The 16,834-nt window shown below is 36.3% G+C and overlaps 1 protein-coding gene across 1 annotated transcript in view; it reads right to left on the bottom strand.

Annotated features, from left to right (window-relative positions):
- Positions 1–12,246: 12,246 nt before the first annotated feature.
- The window catches only part of LOC136039426 (nucleoporin NDC1-like), a gene marked incomplete in the record, with an annotated part of 42,905 nt that continues 38,317 nt past the window's right edge, over positions 12,247–16,834 (bottom strand). The window contains 2 exon segments of the mRNA XM_065723161.1: positions 12,247–13,590; positions 14,543–14,649. Coding sequence (XP_065579233.1) covers positions 13,521–13,590; positions 14,543–14,649 — 177 coding nt within the window.

Raw genomic sequence — 16,834 nt, 5'->3', positions numbered from 1 at the left:
AAGTCGTTATCCCTAATTTGTCGTTCCGTCGATTGTTTTATTCCTATGCCCGTGTTTCATTGTATTTTTTTTTTATACTGGATTAAAGATACAGACCGGTATATACAGACCGGTACACCGGGATACAAATGACGACCGGGACACAGGGAATATAAATGACGACCGGGACACAGGGACACAACTACAACGGGGACACCGGGGGAAACAGGGGGATATAAATGACGACCGGGACACCGGGACAGGGAATGGTCGATTAGCAATCACCATCAACAAAGCTCAAGGGCAATCATTAGAATCATGAGGTATAGATCTGAATACAGATTGTTTTCCCATGGACCATTATATGTTGCATGTTCAAGAGTCGGTAAACCTGACAATCTATTTATATGCAAAGACAATGGGACAGCAAAGAATGTTGTATATTCGCAAGTTTTACGTAGTTAAAACCATATATATATATATATATATATATATATATATATATATATATATATATATATATATATATATATATATATATATATATATATATATATATATATATATATATATATATATATATATATATATATATATATATATATATATATATATATATATATATATATATATATATATATATATATATATATATATATATATATATATATATATCTATATTCACAGGTGGGACATAGGGACACAACTACAATGGCGCGTAACTATTATGGCGCGTAACGACTTACGCGCGCGGGGGGGCTTGGGGGGCGCGAAGCGCCCCCACCAACTAGGTGTTGGGGTGGCGCGAAGCGCCACCCCAACAGCTAGTATTTAATAAAACCTTGTACTCACAGTGTCATACTTGTCAACCCATTGTGCGTCAAAATAGTGAAGTAGCTTACGTTTTTTATGTGCAGTAGAACATAGAAGTTTGGACTCAATTCGCTTGGGTAAAGATGAGGAAAAAACCTTCTTCTTGTAAATATCTAATAGTATTTAAATTTGGCCCAGTTTGGGGGCCTTAACTAAAATACATTTTAACAATGGACGCCAGAGTGCATGCAAATAGAAATCGATTCTACTTCCTACTTCAATTGTGAAGGGTAGAGATGCCCTTGTGGGGAGAGGGCAGCAGCCCAAAATTTTTTAGATTTGGTAAAATTGTGACCCAAAGTCCGAAATTACACTGAATCCCAGAAGAAAACAAAGCAGCTGCAGTGGAATCTCAGAGAGTTCAAAATTTTCTTCAGAGAGTTAAAGTAGTGAAAGTATAATATTCAGCAGTACAATTTATCATTACTCCGAAGAAAGTCTGGAAGTAATATATCTAGTTATTAAATACAGCTAAGCCGAATTAAAATCTAAAATAGTACCGCAAAATTGGAAAAAAATTGAGGATATGGTAAAATTTCGCACTAAATTTTAATCTTATCCCTCTCTTCTTTCCAAAATCCAAGTGATTTTTCCTAAAATGGATATAGTAAAATACAAAATTCGTAAGGTTTGCATTTTCTTAGTTTTGCCAAATTGGTCTAACTTGAACTACGGAAGTAAACATTGCTTCTGACCTTGAATACGCATTTTGCTCACCGAATTTACTGCTATTGCATTGGTTCGACCTATTTTATTTTCATCAAAGTTGAACAAGGAGCAATAAAATAAAAAAGAAAAATATAGCCTTGGTTGCAAGAGTTCAAAATACAATTTCAGCTCAAGATACGTTAAATGTCTTATTAATTTAGAATCGTTGAACAGAGCTTTAGTTCTAAGCTGCGTTAAAAGAAAATTAATAGATAATGATTGAAAGTATTCTAGCACCCGTTTTTAGCACGCAAAATTTGAAGCAAGTTAAAACTGTTGTGGCTCTTTCAATATTTATCATAGATTCAAGGAGTAGAAATTTCTGTTAATGCATGATCATTTTAAGAAGGAAAAAAAAGGTTACGAAACAGTATACTTGTTATCCACTAAATTCCAAATATTTTGCCACTTCGAGATATACTGTGTCACTTGAAAGCTGGAAACTGGTAATCTTTAATCCAGTATAAAAAAAAATACAATGAAACACGGGCATAGGAATAAAACAATCGACGGAACGACAAATTAGGGATAACGACTTTGAGATAGATTTGAAAAGAATTGGGACAAAAATTCAAACTTTAGCGTAAAGAGCAAGGTATTGGTGAGGAGGCAACCCCCCTAATATACGTTATAATTTCTTTTTTTCTAATTTTAATGTTGATCCTTACTCCCGGTTGAAACAAACTTGTTTATATTTAATCACTGATCGTTCTTCAAATTGTACCGGGAAATCCAGCCTCCCCACGTCAAGAAATATCCCCCTTACCACGCGCGAAAAATTCTTCGATGGATAGTTTCTCCTGTATATGCCCTACCCCCTGGAAAATTTCAGACAGTTCCATCCTAGCTGAAAATTACCAACGGAAAATTTATAGAAATATATATAGAAATATAGAAATACGGAATATAGAAATATATATCGGAATACACCTATCCTCTTCCACGATGGAAAGACTTTCCTGCATAAAATTTCTCTTTAGGGAATTTCTGCTGTGAAGAATTCCCTCGTGGAGAATTTATTTCGCTGAAAATCACTCCCTCATGGAAAACCCCCAGATAATTCCAGTAAAGTTTCCCCTGTTGAATTCCTTCACAGCACTTCTACATGTAAATTTGAGTCGCCAAAAAGAAATTAAGACAAACGAAAAAGGATTTCCAGTAGGAATTCTGGTAAATTCCTTCTCACGAAACCTCCCCTAGAAAGTGCAACCCTAGAAACTTTCTTCCCCGTGGAAAATTCCTCCCCCCTACCTGCATGCAGAAAATACCATCCTTTCCAAAAAAATGTCTGTATACATCCCAATAACAAATATTACATTTGCACAATCATTCCACAGCCTACAACCCCTTCCCCAGAGGCCGGGGGGCTGCATGTCATCCCCAGAGTTATGATGAATCTTTCAACCACGCTAAACATAGTGGCTATCTCAAAATTTTGATTAGATGAATATGGGGGGAAAAGGGTAATTTAGATGACTTTTGGTCTCTTAAAAAGGGCACTAGATATTTCATTATCCGTTGAAATGAGCTCTATCTCAAACCCTCTAAGACCATTGGTTCAATATGATTACCCATTGGAAGAAAAATAAACAAATAAGAACGCATCTGCGATCATTCTTCTGGCCAAAAAAAATAATAATACACAATTCCAGATTTTTGTAGACAGGAGCTTGAAACCTCTACAGTAAGGTTCTATGATACGGTGAACCTGATGGTGCGATTTTAATTGGGATACTCTGAATTTTTGGGAATGGTTTCCCTTTTATCGAAAATTTTCTCAAGATAGTAATTTTTAGATGGGTAACATTAAACTTGATAAATTTTATATATTTGGAATCGTGATAAAAATTCAATGCTTTTGATGTATCTATAGTTATAAAATTCTTTTTTAGAGTTCCGGTTACTATTTGGCCAATTTGCTCCTTACTTACAGTTCGTTACCATTAACCGTTTGATAATCTTTATTACTGTGTAAAAGTAAAATAAGATCCGTGAAGGGGACAATTTTTATTGCTGTGAGACTCTTCAAATAAATTATCTAACTATGCTGCAAGAAATCAAGAGGACATCAAAATTTCACTCCACGTCGGTGCATCTTTCATTGGCGTCGCGCCACCCATGAATTGGCGCAGCATTGGGGTCTAGTACCAGGACTTCTAAATTGTACCAAAAACGGCACAATTGTAGTACCGTTACAACTACTACTCCTACTAAACGACAGCCCAAGTCGCGTGAAGCAAACATAGGTACAGACTCAATTCAAATTCTTGATTCTATTCAAAGATTCACGTCCCCCCCCCTCTCTCATGAAGTTTCAATTTCATGTAAATCCTTCCTTATGACTTCTTCCTATTGCATTCAGGGATGACCTTTTTTCGTTTGGTTCCAAATGGATAGCCAAAAAGAACAATCTTTGGCAAGCTTTCCTCCTTTATCTGTATGACGCGTCCTAGCCGTCTCAACTTTTCCTTATTTATAGCCCTAGAAAGACATAACAATAGAACTAAATTTACATACGGAAAGTCAAACGAGCATCTAAAACCACCCGGAAACAATTTCTCTGAAAAATATTTAACAAATCGCCACCTGCGTTTTAAAGTGCCCATGTTTCAGAACCATCCCTGACCACAGTCATTAACCGGGCTTCAAATATCTTACACCTGATTTACTTTTCTTCCCATTCTTCTAAGCTTTCTTCAACAGTGAAGAATCACCCGAAGCTTTGGCTTAGGTTACATAGGTCCCATTTTTTCCTCCTCAGAGCTCTTCGTCTTCTTAATATTAATTTTCAACCCTGTTCCTACACTTTAAGTGCTCAACCCCCCCTAAAAACAAGCAAAACTAAAACAAACTGATTTATTTGGCTTATATTTTTATCTAGGCTACTAGAATTATCTGCAATAATCTACGTCTAGAAGAATTTTACCATCCTATTTGATTCCATGCTCTCCCATAGCCTTTCCCGTGCTCCTTAGGAAAAAGTCAATAAAAAATCAAAATAGAATGGATAGGACGCAACCCTACCTAACTTTTGCTTCAACAATAAACTAGCTACCAGCCACACTTCCTACTTTAGACGCAGTAATATTGTTTGCGTTCAAAGCAAACAATGTTTAAAGTACTTATCTAGTGTAGCATACAAGGATAGAATCAATTGCCAGTTTGTAATCTATAAAACTGAGAACTAAAGAGGTCAGGTGATTCATATCCTTTTCAATAATTTTTTGTCACTGGGCAATTTTTATGGCACTTGGTATTAACCAAGTGACATAAAGCAATCGCAAATTTTGTCGGTCCCGGTTTTGCTACTTTAGGCACTTCCAGGTAAGCTAGGACGATGAAATTTGGCAGGCGTATCAGGGACCGGACCAGATTAAATTAGAAATAGTCGTTTTCCCGATTTGATCATCTGGGGGCGGGAGGGGGGCCCGTTAATTTGGAAAAAATAGAAAAATTGAAGTATTTTTAACTTACGAACGGTTGATCAGATCTTAATGAAATTCGATGTTGGGAAGGATATCGTGTCTCAGAGCTGTTATTTTAAATCCCGACCGGATCTGGTGATATTGGGGGGGGGGGAGGTAGTTGGGAGGGGGAAACCTAAAATCTTGGAAAACGCTTAGAGTGAAGGGATCGGGATGAAACTTGGTGGGAAAAATAAGCACAATTCCTAGACACATGATTGACATAACCGGAATGGATCCGCTCTCTTTGGGGTAGTTGGGGGGGGGATTTCTAAAAAATTAAAAGAGAGGTATTTTTACCTTACGAACGGGGGATCGGATCTCAATGAAATTTGATATTTAGAAGGATATCGTGTCTCAGAGCTCTCATTTTAAATCCCGACCAGATCTGGTGACATTGGGGGGGGGGAGTTGGGAGGGGGAAACTTAAAAACTTGGAAAATACTTAGAGTGGAGGGATCGGGATGAAACTTGGTGGGAAAAATAAGCACAAGTCCTAGATACATGATTGACATAACCGGAACGGATCCGCTCTCTTTGGGGTAGTTGGGGGGCGGGGCTAATTCTGAAAAATTAGAAAAAATGAGGTATTTTTAACTTGCGAACGGGTGATCGGATCTCAATGAAATTTGATATCTAGGAGGATATCGTGTCTCAGAGCTCTTATTTTATATCCCGACCAGATCTGGTGACATTGGGGGGGAGTTGGGAGGGGGAAACTTAAAACTTGGGAAACACTTAGAGTGGAGGGATCGGGATGAAACTTGGTGGGAAAAATAAGCACAACTCCTAGATACATGATTGACATAACCGGAACGGATACGCTCTCTTTGGGGTAGTTTGGGGGGTTAATTCTGAAAAAATGGAATATTTTTAACTTACGAACGGGTGATCGGATCTCACTGAAATTTGATATTTAGAAGGATATCGTGTCTCAAAGCTCTTACTTTAAGTCCCGACCGGATCTGGTGACATTGGGAGAAGTTTGGGATGGGGGAACCTAAAATGATGGAAAACGCTTAGATTGGAGGAATCGGGATGAAACTTGGTGGGAAAAATAAGCAGAAGTCTTAGATACGTGATTTACATAATTGGAAAGGATCCGCTCTATTGGGGGGGGGGGGATTCTGATAAATTAGAAAAAATGACGTATTTTTAACTTACGAAAGAGTGATCGGATCTTCATGAAACTTCATATTTAGAAGGACCTCGTAACTCAGATATCTTATTTTAAATCAAAACCGGATCCAGCGTAATTGGGGGGGGGGACTGGAAATTCTTAGAAAATACTTAAAACGGTGAGATCAGGATGAAACTGGATGGGAAGAATAAAAACCTGTTTAAGATAGGTGACTGACATAACCGAACCGTATCTGCTCTCTGAGGGGTAGTTGGGAGGGGGGGGGGGTTATTTCTGAAAAATTAGGAAAAATGAGGTATTTTGAACTTACGAACGGGTGATCGGATCTAAATGAAATTTGATTTTTAGAAGGAAATCGTGTCTCAGAGCTCTTATTTTAAATCCGACCGGATCTGGTGACATTGGGGGGGAGTTGGAAGGGGGAAACCTAAAACTTGGAAAACCCTTAGAGTGGAGGGATTGGGATGAAACTTGGTGGGAAAAATAAACACAAGTCCTAGATATATGATTGACATAACCGGAATGGATCCGCTCTCTATGGGGTAGTCGGGGGGGGGGGGGGGGTAATTCTGAAAAATTAGAAAAAAATTAGGTATTTTTAACTTACGAACGGGTGATCGGATCTCAATGAAATTTGATATTTAGAAGGATATCGTGTCTCAAAGCTCTTGTTTTAAGTTCCGACCGGATCTGGTGACATTGGGGAGAGTTTGGGTGGAGGAACCTAAAATGATTGAAAACGCTTAGATTGGAAGGATCGGGATGAAACTTGGTGGGAAAAATAAGTAGAAGTCTTAGATACGTGATTTACATAATTGGAAAAGATCCGCTCTTTTTTTTGGGGGGGGGGGGGTAATTCTGAAAAATTAGAAAAAATGACGTATTTTTAACTTACCAAGCAGTGATCGGATCTTAATGAAATTTCATATTTAGAAGGACCTCGTAACTCAGATTTCTTATTTTAAATCTCAACCGAATCCAGCGTAATTGGGAGGGCGCAGTTGGGGGGTACCGGAAATCTTTGAAAATACTTAAAGCGGTGAGATCAGGATGAAACTGGGTGAGAAGATTAAAAACCTGTCTAAGATACTTGACTGACATAACCGGACCGGATCTGCTCTCTTTGGTGGAGTTAGGGGGGGGGATTTGGAAAATTGATGTATTTGTAACTTACGAAAGGGTGACCAGATCTTAATGAAATTTGATATTTAGAAGGATCTTGTGCTTTAAAGCTCTATTTTAAATTTTGACCAGATCCTGTGACATTGGGGGGATTGGAGGGGGAAACCGAAATTCTTGGAAAACGGGAAAAAGGGATATTTTTATCTTACGAATAGATGATCGGATCTTAATGAAATTTGATATTTAGAAGGAATTCATGTCTCAGAGCTCTTATTTCAAATCCCCACCAGATCTTTTGACATTGGGGGGAGTTGGAGGGCTAAATCATGGAAAACACTTTGAGTGGAGGAATCGGGATGAAGCTTAGTGGATAGAATAAGCAAATGTCCTTGATACGTGATTGACGGAACCGTACTCTATTCGCTCTCTTTGGGGGAGTTGGGGGTAGGGGTTCAGTGATTTGGCGAGTTTGGTGCTTCTGGACGTGCTAGGACGATGCAAATTGGTAGGCGTGTCAGGGAGCTGCACAAATTGACTTGATAAAGTCGTTTTCCCAGATTCGACCATCTGGGAGGCTAAAGGGAGAGGAAAAATTAGAAAAATTAGGTATTTATAACATACGAGTAGGTGATCGGATCTTAATGAATTTTGATATTTAGAAGGACATCGTGACCCAGAGCTCTTATTTTAAATCCTGACTGGCTTTAAGCCTCTTATTTTCCTTTTAAATCAACCTATTGATTCATAGAATTTTGTTAGAGCTCATACCATATGATCTCTTGGCTCTTAGCTCTTCATGCCACGTCACATGTGCCATATGAGGTCTTAGCTCTTGTTTTTAAGACCGCATCTTTAAACTTTGGTCGACATAAGGTCGCATTCAACAATAAACTAGCTACCAGCCACACTTCCCACTTTAGACGTAGTAATATTGTTTGCGTTCAAAACAAACAATGTTTAAAGTACTTATCTAGTGTAGCATACAAGGATAGAATCAATTGCCAGTTTGTAATCTATAAAACTGAGAACTAAAAAGGTCAGGTGATTCATATCCTTTTCAATAATTTTTTGTCACTGGGCAATTTTTTTAAGACTACATTTTTAAACTTTTGGTCATCACAAGAAAGTTTTAAAGAATCTCGGGTATCCCCTCGTTAGAATAGAAAGAAGCCTGATCATAGTCAAAACCTATGACAAGCAAGCTCTTAATTCTCTCGTAGGCTCATGATCCGTTTTATCATAAATTATTAAGATATGAAAGAAAATTTAAAATACGATACACTCATAAGAAACGGGTATTGCATGTGACTGAAAAAATATTTATAGTTAACAAAACTTCTAGGTAAGCAAGCAATCCTACAATAATGAAGTAATTGACCTAATCTTTATTCAGTTTCACTAGAGTTTCGGATTTTGTATATAAAAATATTGTAAAACACACAAAATTGAGAATTTGTGGAATGCACTGGTAAGATTTCGAATACGTTTCCCACGCCCCCCGTAGACATTGGGAGATTATTCGTAGGTTATTGTTAAAAATAAAAATACATAAATGAGTTTGTACTAGTGATCAATACTTCGCTATTTGGTCAAAAGACAGAAGGTAAACTTAAATGATATCTTCAGTCTGATTCGTCTTCTAAGTGAGTTGCATTATGCAACAGAACAATTACAATGTAAAATTGAGTCTAATAACACCTGATACTGAGGTAACACAGGAGTTGGTCCTGAGCTTTTAAGTTTGTTTTTTTTTTTTTTTGGGGGGGGGGCAGGTTCTGAGTTTGTACGTATTAGATATCTTAATGTTTTTGTATCCTTCAACTATTTGACAGTATCGCTTAAGTTTAAGATAAAGGCCTTCTCACTGATTTGGAAAGTAGTTGAGCCAGGTAAACGTAAATTTCCTGATATATATAAATTTCCTGATATCACCTGGAATTGTTTTTAAAGTATCAATCTCTACTCCTCCCCCCTCCTCCTCAACTTTCATAAGCTTTGTGTGAAATTTTCAGAAATAGATTTAAAGCACAAACAAGGACTATGGAATGTTTTTGAGCCTCTTACCTTTGGTAAATCCTTATTTACAAGGCTTTAAAGAATTTGTAAAAAGGTGTCGTAAATAAGAAAAAGAAAATTAATATGGCTGAAAATCATACTAAATAAAATCAAACTCGGTACTAAGTGTATTTTGATTAGGACAGTCATGCTGCGACCTCAAGGATTTTTAATAACTGGAAAGTATTTATTTAAGTCCCTTCCAGAATAACCTCTGAGTGATCGATAATGCTCTCTTCGGGAGCTCTACCTTCAGTTTGTTTACCAGCCCGAGTTACTGAGACGTATGCGTTACTTATTGATAATATTTTTTCGTTACTAGATCTCTTAGATAATCCTGTGCTGGTCCTGTGCTGGTTAGTGATATTTCTGATCATTTTCCCGCTATAAGAGTGCTGATCAAGCGCAGCGAATAGCATCACCATTTTCCCGTTTTGGTGATACTGAGCTGAGTCAACTTTATTCTCATCTGACTGACCAGCCGTGGGATAGTTTGGTTTCTAAATCGGGTTTTAACCGCTCTTTTGATTTCTTTTATGATTTAGTGAAAGAGGGTATCCTAGAAGTTTGCCATCAGGGTCTAGCGCCCCATACTTAAAAAAGAATAGCACCACTGAATCCATGAATGACTCCAGGTCTTCATAAAAGTTGGAAAAGGAAAAATTATTTGTGGAAGCTTTACAAGGCTTCATCATCTGTAGCTAATAATCAACAGTTCAAGGCCTGTAAGCCCTGTCCTACAAGCCTTATCCGTGCCATTCTGCCAGCTATTCTGTCACCATTTGCTAGGCTTGTCAATCTGTCTTTCGAGATAGGAATTTTCCTATTCCTATAGGAATACAGGACTGTATAAAGCTGGGTCTCGGAGTGATCCTGCTAATTATAGGGCAATTTCTCTCCTATCTGCTTTTAGCAATTTTTTTGAGAAGGCTATGCTATCTAGGCTCCTTAGTTCTCTGGATGCGAAATAATTTTGCATGATTTCCAGTTTGGATTCCGAGCGACTCACTCTACAGAGCATGCTTGCGCAGCTTTCTTGAATTTAATTCATTCGGCAATAGATTCTGGTCATATCCCGGCAGATTTCTTTTTGGATGTTCGTAAAGCTTTTGATTCTTTGACCCATCGGATTCTTCTTTGGAAACTATCACACATTGGCATAAAATCAAATGCTTTCTCTTGGTTTGAACCATATCTTTCTGGTAGGCTTATTTCTATTGATCCGCTTTCCGGAGCCCTTCTGAAGTAGATTATGCCTCAGGGATCTGTTCTTGGCCCCTTTTTATTTCTTATTTATGTTAATCATCTGATTTCGTCTGTCAAAAACACCAGGCCTCTAGCATGCTGCAAACTGTTTCATCCTGATGTTCGTTCGTGTTCCAATACAACTTCTAATCAGATTTGGTCGTTGCTTTTGCAGATGTCCCAACTCCCGGGACCCTTGGGAAGACGGAACGTGTCATCACTTCTAACCTTGTGGCTGATGCGAATTACTTGGCCTTGAATGTTGCAAGTCGCATTTTCTTATTTTTTCTCGAACTGGTATAGCTTTCCTCAGCCTACACACCTTCAGGTGTCACAAGGTTTCTTGTATAGACCAGATAATCGGGTGGTCCGGTTTCTTGGTATCCTGGTTGATGAGAACCTTTCATTTAGAAACCATATAGCCATGATTAGGGTCAAGGTCTCACGGAGTTTGGGTATCATTTGAAAACTCAGACGCACATTTCCTGGATCTATTCTGAAGCTTCTTATTTTTTGCCTTGTTTAGTCATTGTAATGCCCCATTGTATGAATGTCTACTTTTCCTTCCATACCGAGGTAATTTTCTGTTATGCATAATAAAACATGGCGTCTGGTTGTGGACACCAAAAATTCCTCACCAAAACGGCTCTTAAATCTGGAGTCTATTTACATTCTTTCTTGTGCTTCTTTTGTCCTTTATCAGCTTCATAGGAATCTTCCAAAATCTCTTCAAAAACTCAAGTGTTTATTTCTTATTCAGCTCCATATAGCCTTCGTTCTTCACATAATATCTGCATTCCTCCCACCCCTGCTATGCGGTTAGATTCAAATCCCCTATTTGCCTGTCAACAGGTCTGGAATTCCCCACCTTCTTAAGTACAGGGATGCCACTCGTTTTGGACTTTTAAAAGGATTCTTAAGGACGATTTAGTAAAGAATCGAACAGAATAGCATTTCGCTTTTATTAATTTGTTTTATTTTTTTCCTTTTCCTCTGAGGAGTTGATGTCCCTCCAGTGTTTATTTCAAGACTCAGATATGTTATCTTTTTAATCTTATATGCTATTTGGCTATTACTCTCTTTTTTTTTGGTTGTTGCTTATATTGTATTTTTTTTTGTGTCCCTGGCCGTGGAGCCTTTCAAAGGGGATTAAGAGTATTGTATCTGTATTTATTGGCGAATAAAACTCTGAACTCAGAAGGCGTTATATTGCATGATAAAAATTAAGCTAGAAATGTTTTTGAGGTCTTGACTGATTTCAGCAACCTCGATAGCCCTTTTAGCCCAATCGTCTTTTTTCCAGCCCTGATCTGACATGTTAACGGTCTTGAAATAATTTAAAAAGAAAAGGTCTACTGTCAACTCATTGTTTATGTTCATATAATAATTTTTAGTCATAGCCACTTTTCTTTTTTCTCCTTGTGCTTTATTTAATTTAACTTTTTGTTATCTAGAATTTAGTACCTGCTCATCTCAAAAATGAGCCACAGCAGATAAAATGTAAGATAGCAATGAGGATTAAACAAGACCAGCGAAACTGAAGTAAAGAACGATCACCGGGGACCTGTTTCATTAGCAAAAAAAAAATATCTCATGAGGAAACAAAAACAAATACTTAACAATCTACACGTTTCTAAAAAAGGAAATTAAAAAAACAGGTCAAAATATGGATTTTAATGAAGAAACTTAAAATATCAAGTATAAAGAAAAAAGAGAAGATTTAAAGTCAAACAAAACTCAGGTTTCTTTACATCATAATACTACCTGTAATTTTTTCAAGCTGAGTTTTCTATTGAAAGCCTAACCTATTACGATTACACTTATTATACAATATCACTCTCAATTTGGTGTTAGCATGCGAGAAATGCAATTGTTAACAGAATTTGGAGTTCAATTTTTCAAAGACGGTACTAAAATAGCAATAAACTCTGTAGCATTCTGCCAAATTAGATGGACATTAGAAACTTTGTGCATTAAAACCCATTTAAAAATGTGGGAATATAAACTTTTTATTTTCAAGAAGAGCAAAATCAGTTATTCTCAATATTTCTACCGTGTAAAAGTACGCAAAACTTGTAATACTTTGTCCGTGAAGAGAAGAGTTCGAGTCCCAGCATCACTGGTTATTTGGTTTGGAACAGGGGTCAGTGGCATAATTTTATAAGCTCAGCCAGAATGGACCAGCTCTAAATGCATGGAGAAATCTGTGGAAGATAAATAGGAAGGGTGCGCAAAAAAACGGGATAGCTACTCTCAACCCCCCCCCCCCCCTCCACTGCACTTTCTGGGTGAAGGGTCATAAAACAGACATAAGCACCGCCGGTAGGGACTGTACAGTCCAGTGCCATATTCTGTGCTTTTTTTTACCAAAATATTTTTTTAAATCCAACTCCTATAATTCAGCCTTGAATAAAAAAGGAAAGTAAAAAGAATAGGATACCCCACTGCGACTATTTAAACAAGATTTTTAATTTGGAGAAACCTTAAACTATTAAAATAATAAAACTTTTTCGAAATCATGGTTTAATAGGAAATTTAAGATATGTCATTTTAGACTACGTCAAAGAAATCCAGGTACTGAAACGTTTAAAATAGTACTTTTTGAGTTCTCGACAGTGACTACCAAGGTCATCACCAGCGATGATCAATGATGTAAGCTAAAGGTAGATTTCAGTCGATTTTTTTTTGAGGGTATGATTTACAATTATTACTATTTTTTTTGGAGACTGGTCATTAAAGACAGGTCGTTTATTTTACACTTTTTATTATTAATACATGAATATAAAAATTTAATTTAATAGCTTTTAATTATATAATGGAAACCTTAAACAGGAGTACAAAAAGCATTATTACCAACGATAAATTACAGATAATTTAAGGTTTCTCAAGTTACTTTGAATCAGACTAATGCATAGTTGATCAATAATGTAATTTTAGCTCATCATTCTTAAATTGAGGTATGAGCCCAGCTGATTGCGGTATACTTCTTCGAGATTAAGACTCCTGGAAAGAAAAGAAGCTGTAGAAAACAAAAGGAAAAAAGATTATAATACCGTTAAATTAAAAACTAAAATAGAATAAAAATACTCTTAATCTACTTTTCTTTGAGGCATTCCAACCTGCTATAGTTTCACGCTGTCTTTTCATTCACAATATATCCAACTGATTATGCAATCACACGGCTACCCTTCTATATTGTTTTCTCTGTCATTTAATGCCATTGCAATAAATAGAATTGATTTTTGTTGATATTTTTTTATAAATAAGTTTTATCATAAGTTTTCACTTTTACTCCAAGAAATGAAAATATACAACAAGGGAAAATAATGTAATCAACAAAATCGACCTCAAACAACAAATAGTAAATTTGTCAAACGAACTAGTGATGCGTCCAACTGATTACAGTTACGAAGCTAATTTTTGAAAAGTTACATCTCAGTAGTCATTTACATAATATACTATATAATGTACTACACATAATGTGGTAGAAATATTTTGAATACTTTACCAATTATAAGGCTCAAAAGACAACTTCCAGAAAACATAGCTTTTGACAAAGAACCACAGATTAATAAATTAAAAGATCTGACTATTTTCTTGGTCCCACTGACAGCCAACACTTTCTGAGGGTATAATATACGTCCTGGTTTTCCTATAGTGTGCACAACTTTTTGTTTAAATAAGCAAATGAATAAATGAAATACAATCAGCTTTAGGAAGAAAGGATAGCACGTTTTGAGAGTTCTAGTTTGACCAATATTACCGTGCAGCATAATCAGAGAAATAATGATCATTTTGTGCTATTTTAATTCAAAGAATCAGGTTAAAAAGATTTAAGAATATCGAACATTCACATTCACGTACACACACGCATACGGTGCATTCTTCTCTTCTTGTGCCATCCAGAATACAATTCATTTATATTATATAGTTTATGAAACATTATTCTACTTACGTCAATTGTTTGCCATAGGTGTAAGTAATTCTGTAAATAGCTGATCTTACGGTGGTCAATAATGGTTTCCGTTCATGGATGGGAATCCGAGTCTGTCTCTCAAGAGCCTAAAAAATGGGTTAAATTATTGGATGGGACACTTCCCAAGCTACGATTGGCATCAGATGTATTTAATTTGATACTTCTTAAAATATACATCAATATTTTCGAGAAAAAACAACACGAACCCAACATCAAAAGTTTTATACAACAGAAAAGAAAAACAAAGAATTGGAAATCCTTTTCACAGATGAAAGACATAAGGCAACAACTAGAAAATGTTTGAATCCAAATAAAAACTCAACAGATTACACTTAAGTATAGGATCCTTGTTGCCCAGCCATCTAAGGCTAAGCGACAAGCAGGAAACCCCTGAATGGGGTGACATGACCTCGTAAGGAAAGATCTAACAGAAATAGAAACTCCTTAGCGTGCGTAGTTGTGCTGATCTCATACGGCTTGGGGCTGCAATGAGTTCCACGTAGTAGTAGTACTACACGTAGTAATAAGTTGAATAGATTGGGATGAAGGAGGAGCGTGCGTAGTTGTGCTGATCTCATACGGCTTGGTGCTGCAATGAGTTCCACGTAGTAGTAGTAGTTTACGATCAACCACGTTTGCCATGTTTTTCTCTTATCTTAGTTTTACTCAAAGGATTACCGGGTTGTAAGATTTCGACTTTTTATTCGGCCGCATAAGGTTCTTATAATGTAAAATGTGCAAGTAGATGCGGAAAAGTTGGACGCCCTTGGTATCAGTTTCATCATAAAGGCTTTTATTTTTAACGCATATAAAAATGATAATTTATATTAAAATTATCATTAAACCAAAGACTTGCATTAATTGTTGTTGTCAAAGGAGAATAGCATTTGCATCCAATGTCGCGCAGAATATATACAAAAGCAATTTATCTGAAAATAACAGCAACAAACACATCATCAAATAAAATATACGAGTAGTTTTTGAAAGGAAACGACAACTTTCAAATTTCAAGGTAAGTGAATGGAGTACAATTATTTTTTTTCTGCACTCAATTATAAAAGTTAAATCGTAGCGAGGGACATTTGACATGTGAAATCCAATAAAACGATTGATTCTCCCCCTCAATCTATTTGTAAAATCATCATTTTTTCGACAGTGCCATTAACACTTACCAGAATTAAATCTTTTACGAAGAAAGTTTAGAGAGGCTGTGAGAAACTTTTGAATAAGCCCTTCGTCTTAGTTCGATTTTTCATCCAAAAACTGTTGAACACCAACACTGACATGTTGCCCTAATCTGAGGGGCAAAATACCTAACATTTATCATGTAAGGATTTCTGCCAAATCCAATATTAGATTTTTTCTGGATTGCCAGAGTGATAGCTAGTTGTTCCACTTTACCACCATTAGTTGCTAATATAAAACTTGCGGCCACAGAAGGTCTTAGAGCTCAAGTTGCTTTTAATGGGCACTTTCAGGAGTTTCTAAGACACACAGGTCAATGCTATTTATCACGACACAATAAAAAACAAAAATGGATGTATTCAGGAGCTATCACTGATAAAGTATGAGCATCAACATCTCTCGGACTCGGAGTTTGGCATCCCACACAAAAGGTTTTCAAATAAAAAGGATTTGATGGTTAATATTTATTCTTAGAGTAAAGACCCTTCTTCTCAGAATTACGAGAATTTTGACTCTGTTGTAAAACACAAGTGCAAAATTTAGGCATAACTGTCAATTTTGATCAAAATAAGTTACATTGCAAGTTTTTCTTTACACACTATTTTCTAAAAACGTAATTCACTACATAAACTTTAATTTCATAACTTTGAAATTTAACTTCTTTGGTGTCTATCTTAAATTCTCTTTAAGAACAAGAATAAAATTCTTCTTGTTCCCATGATTTAAGGACAGAGCCCCTACTTTTCACTCTTCTTTTCCTCATTTTTAAGAAGCTTAGTGTCTATTATATACGTGAAAAGTGAATGGAGAAAATATCAAAATTAAACACTGAATTAAGCAGTATTTTTAATACAAAAATTAAGTTGTAGCAAGCGGCATTGCCAAAGGTCATTGTAAAATATTGGCGAGTATTGGTAACTAATACTTATTTTAAAGATTGGTACACCTGATGAATATAATACCCTATTGTTACATGTAGAGGCAACCCCTTTCAAATAGGGAGGCTGCTAACCCTCCCATTGTGATTCTATTTTGTTCAAAAAAGAAATCTCGTTTGAAAACCTTGTATCCGAACAATTTGCTTTG

This window comes from Artemia franciscana, chromosome 19, assembly GCF_032884065.1.
Source record: "Artemia franciscana chromosome 19, ASM3288406v1, whole genome shotgun sequence".
In the NCBI taxonomy this organism is placed as follows: domain Eukaryota; kingdom Metazoa; phylum Arthropoda; class Branchiopoda; order Anostraca; family Artemiidae; genus Artemia; species Artemia franciscana.
The sequence above is the reverse complement of the archived record's forward strand: the minus strand, read 5'-3'. Positions and strand labels throughout refer to the sequence as shown.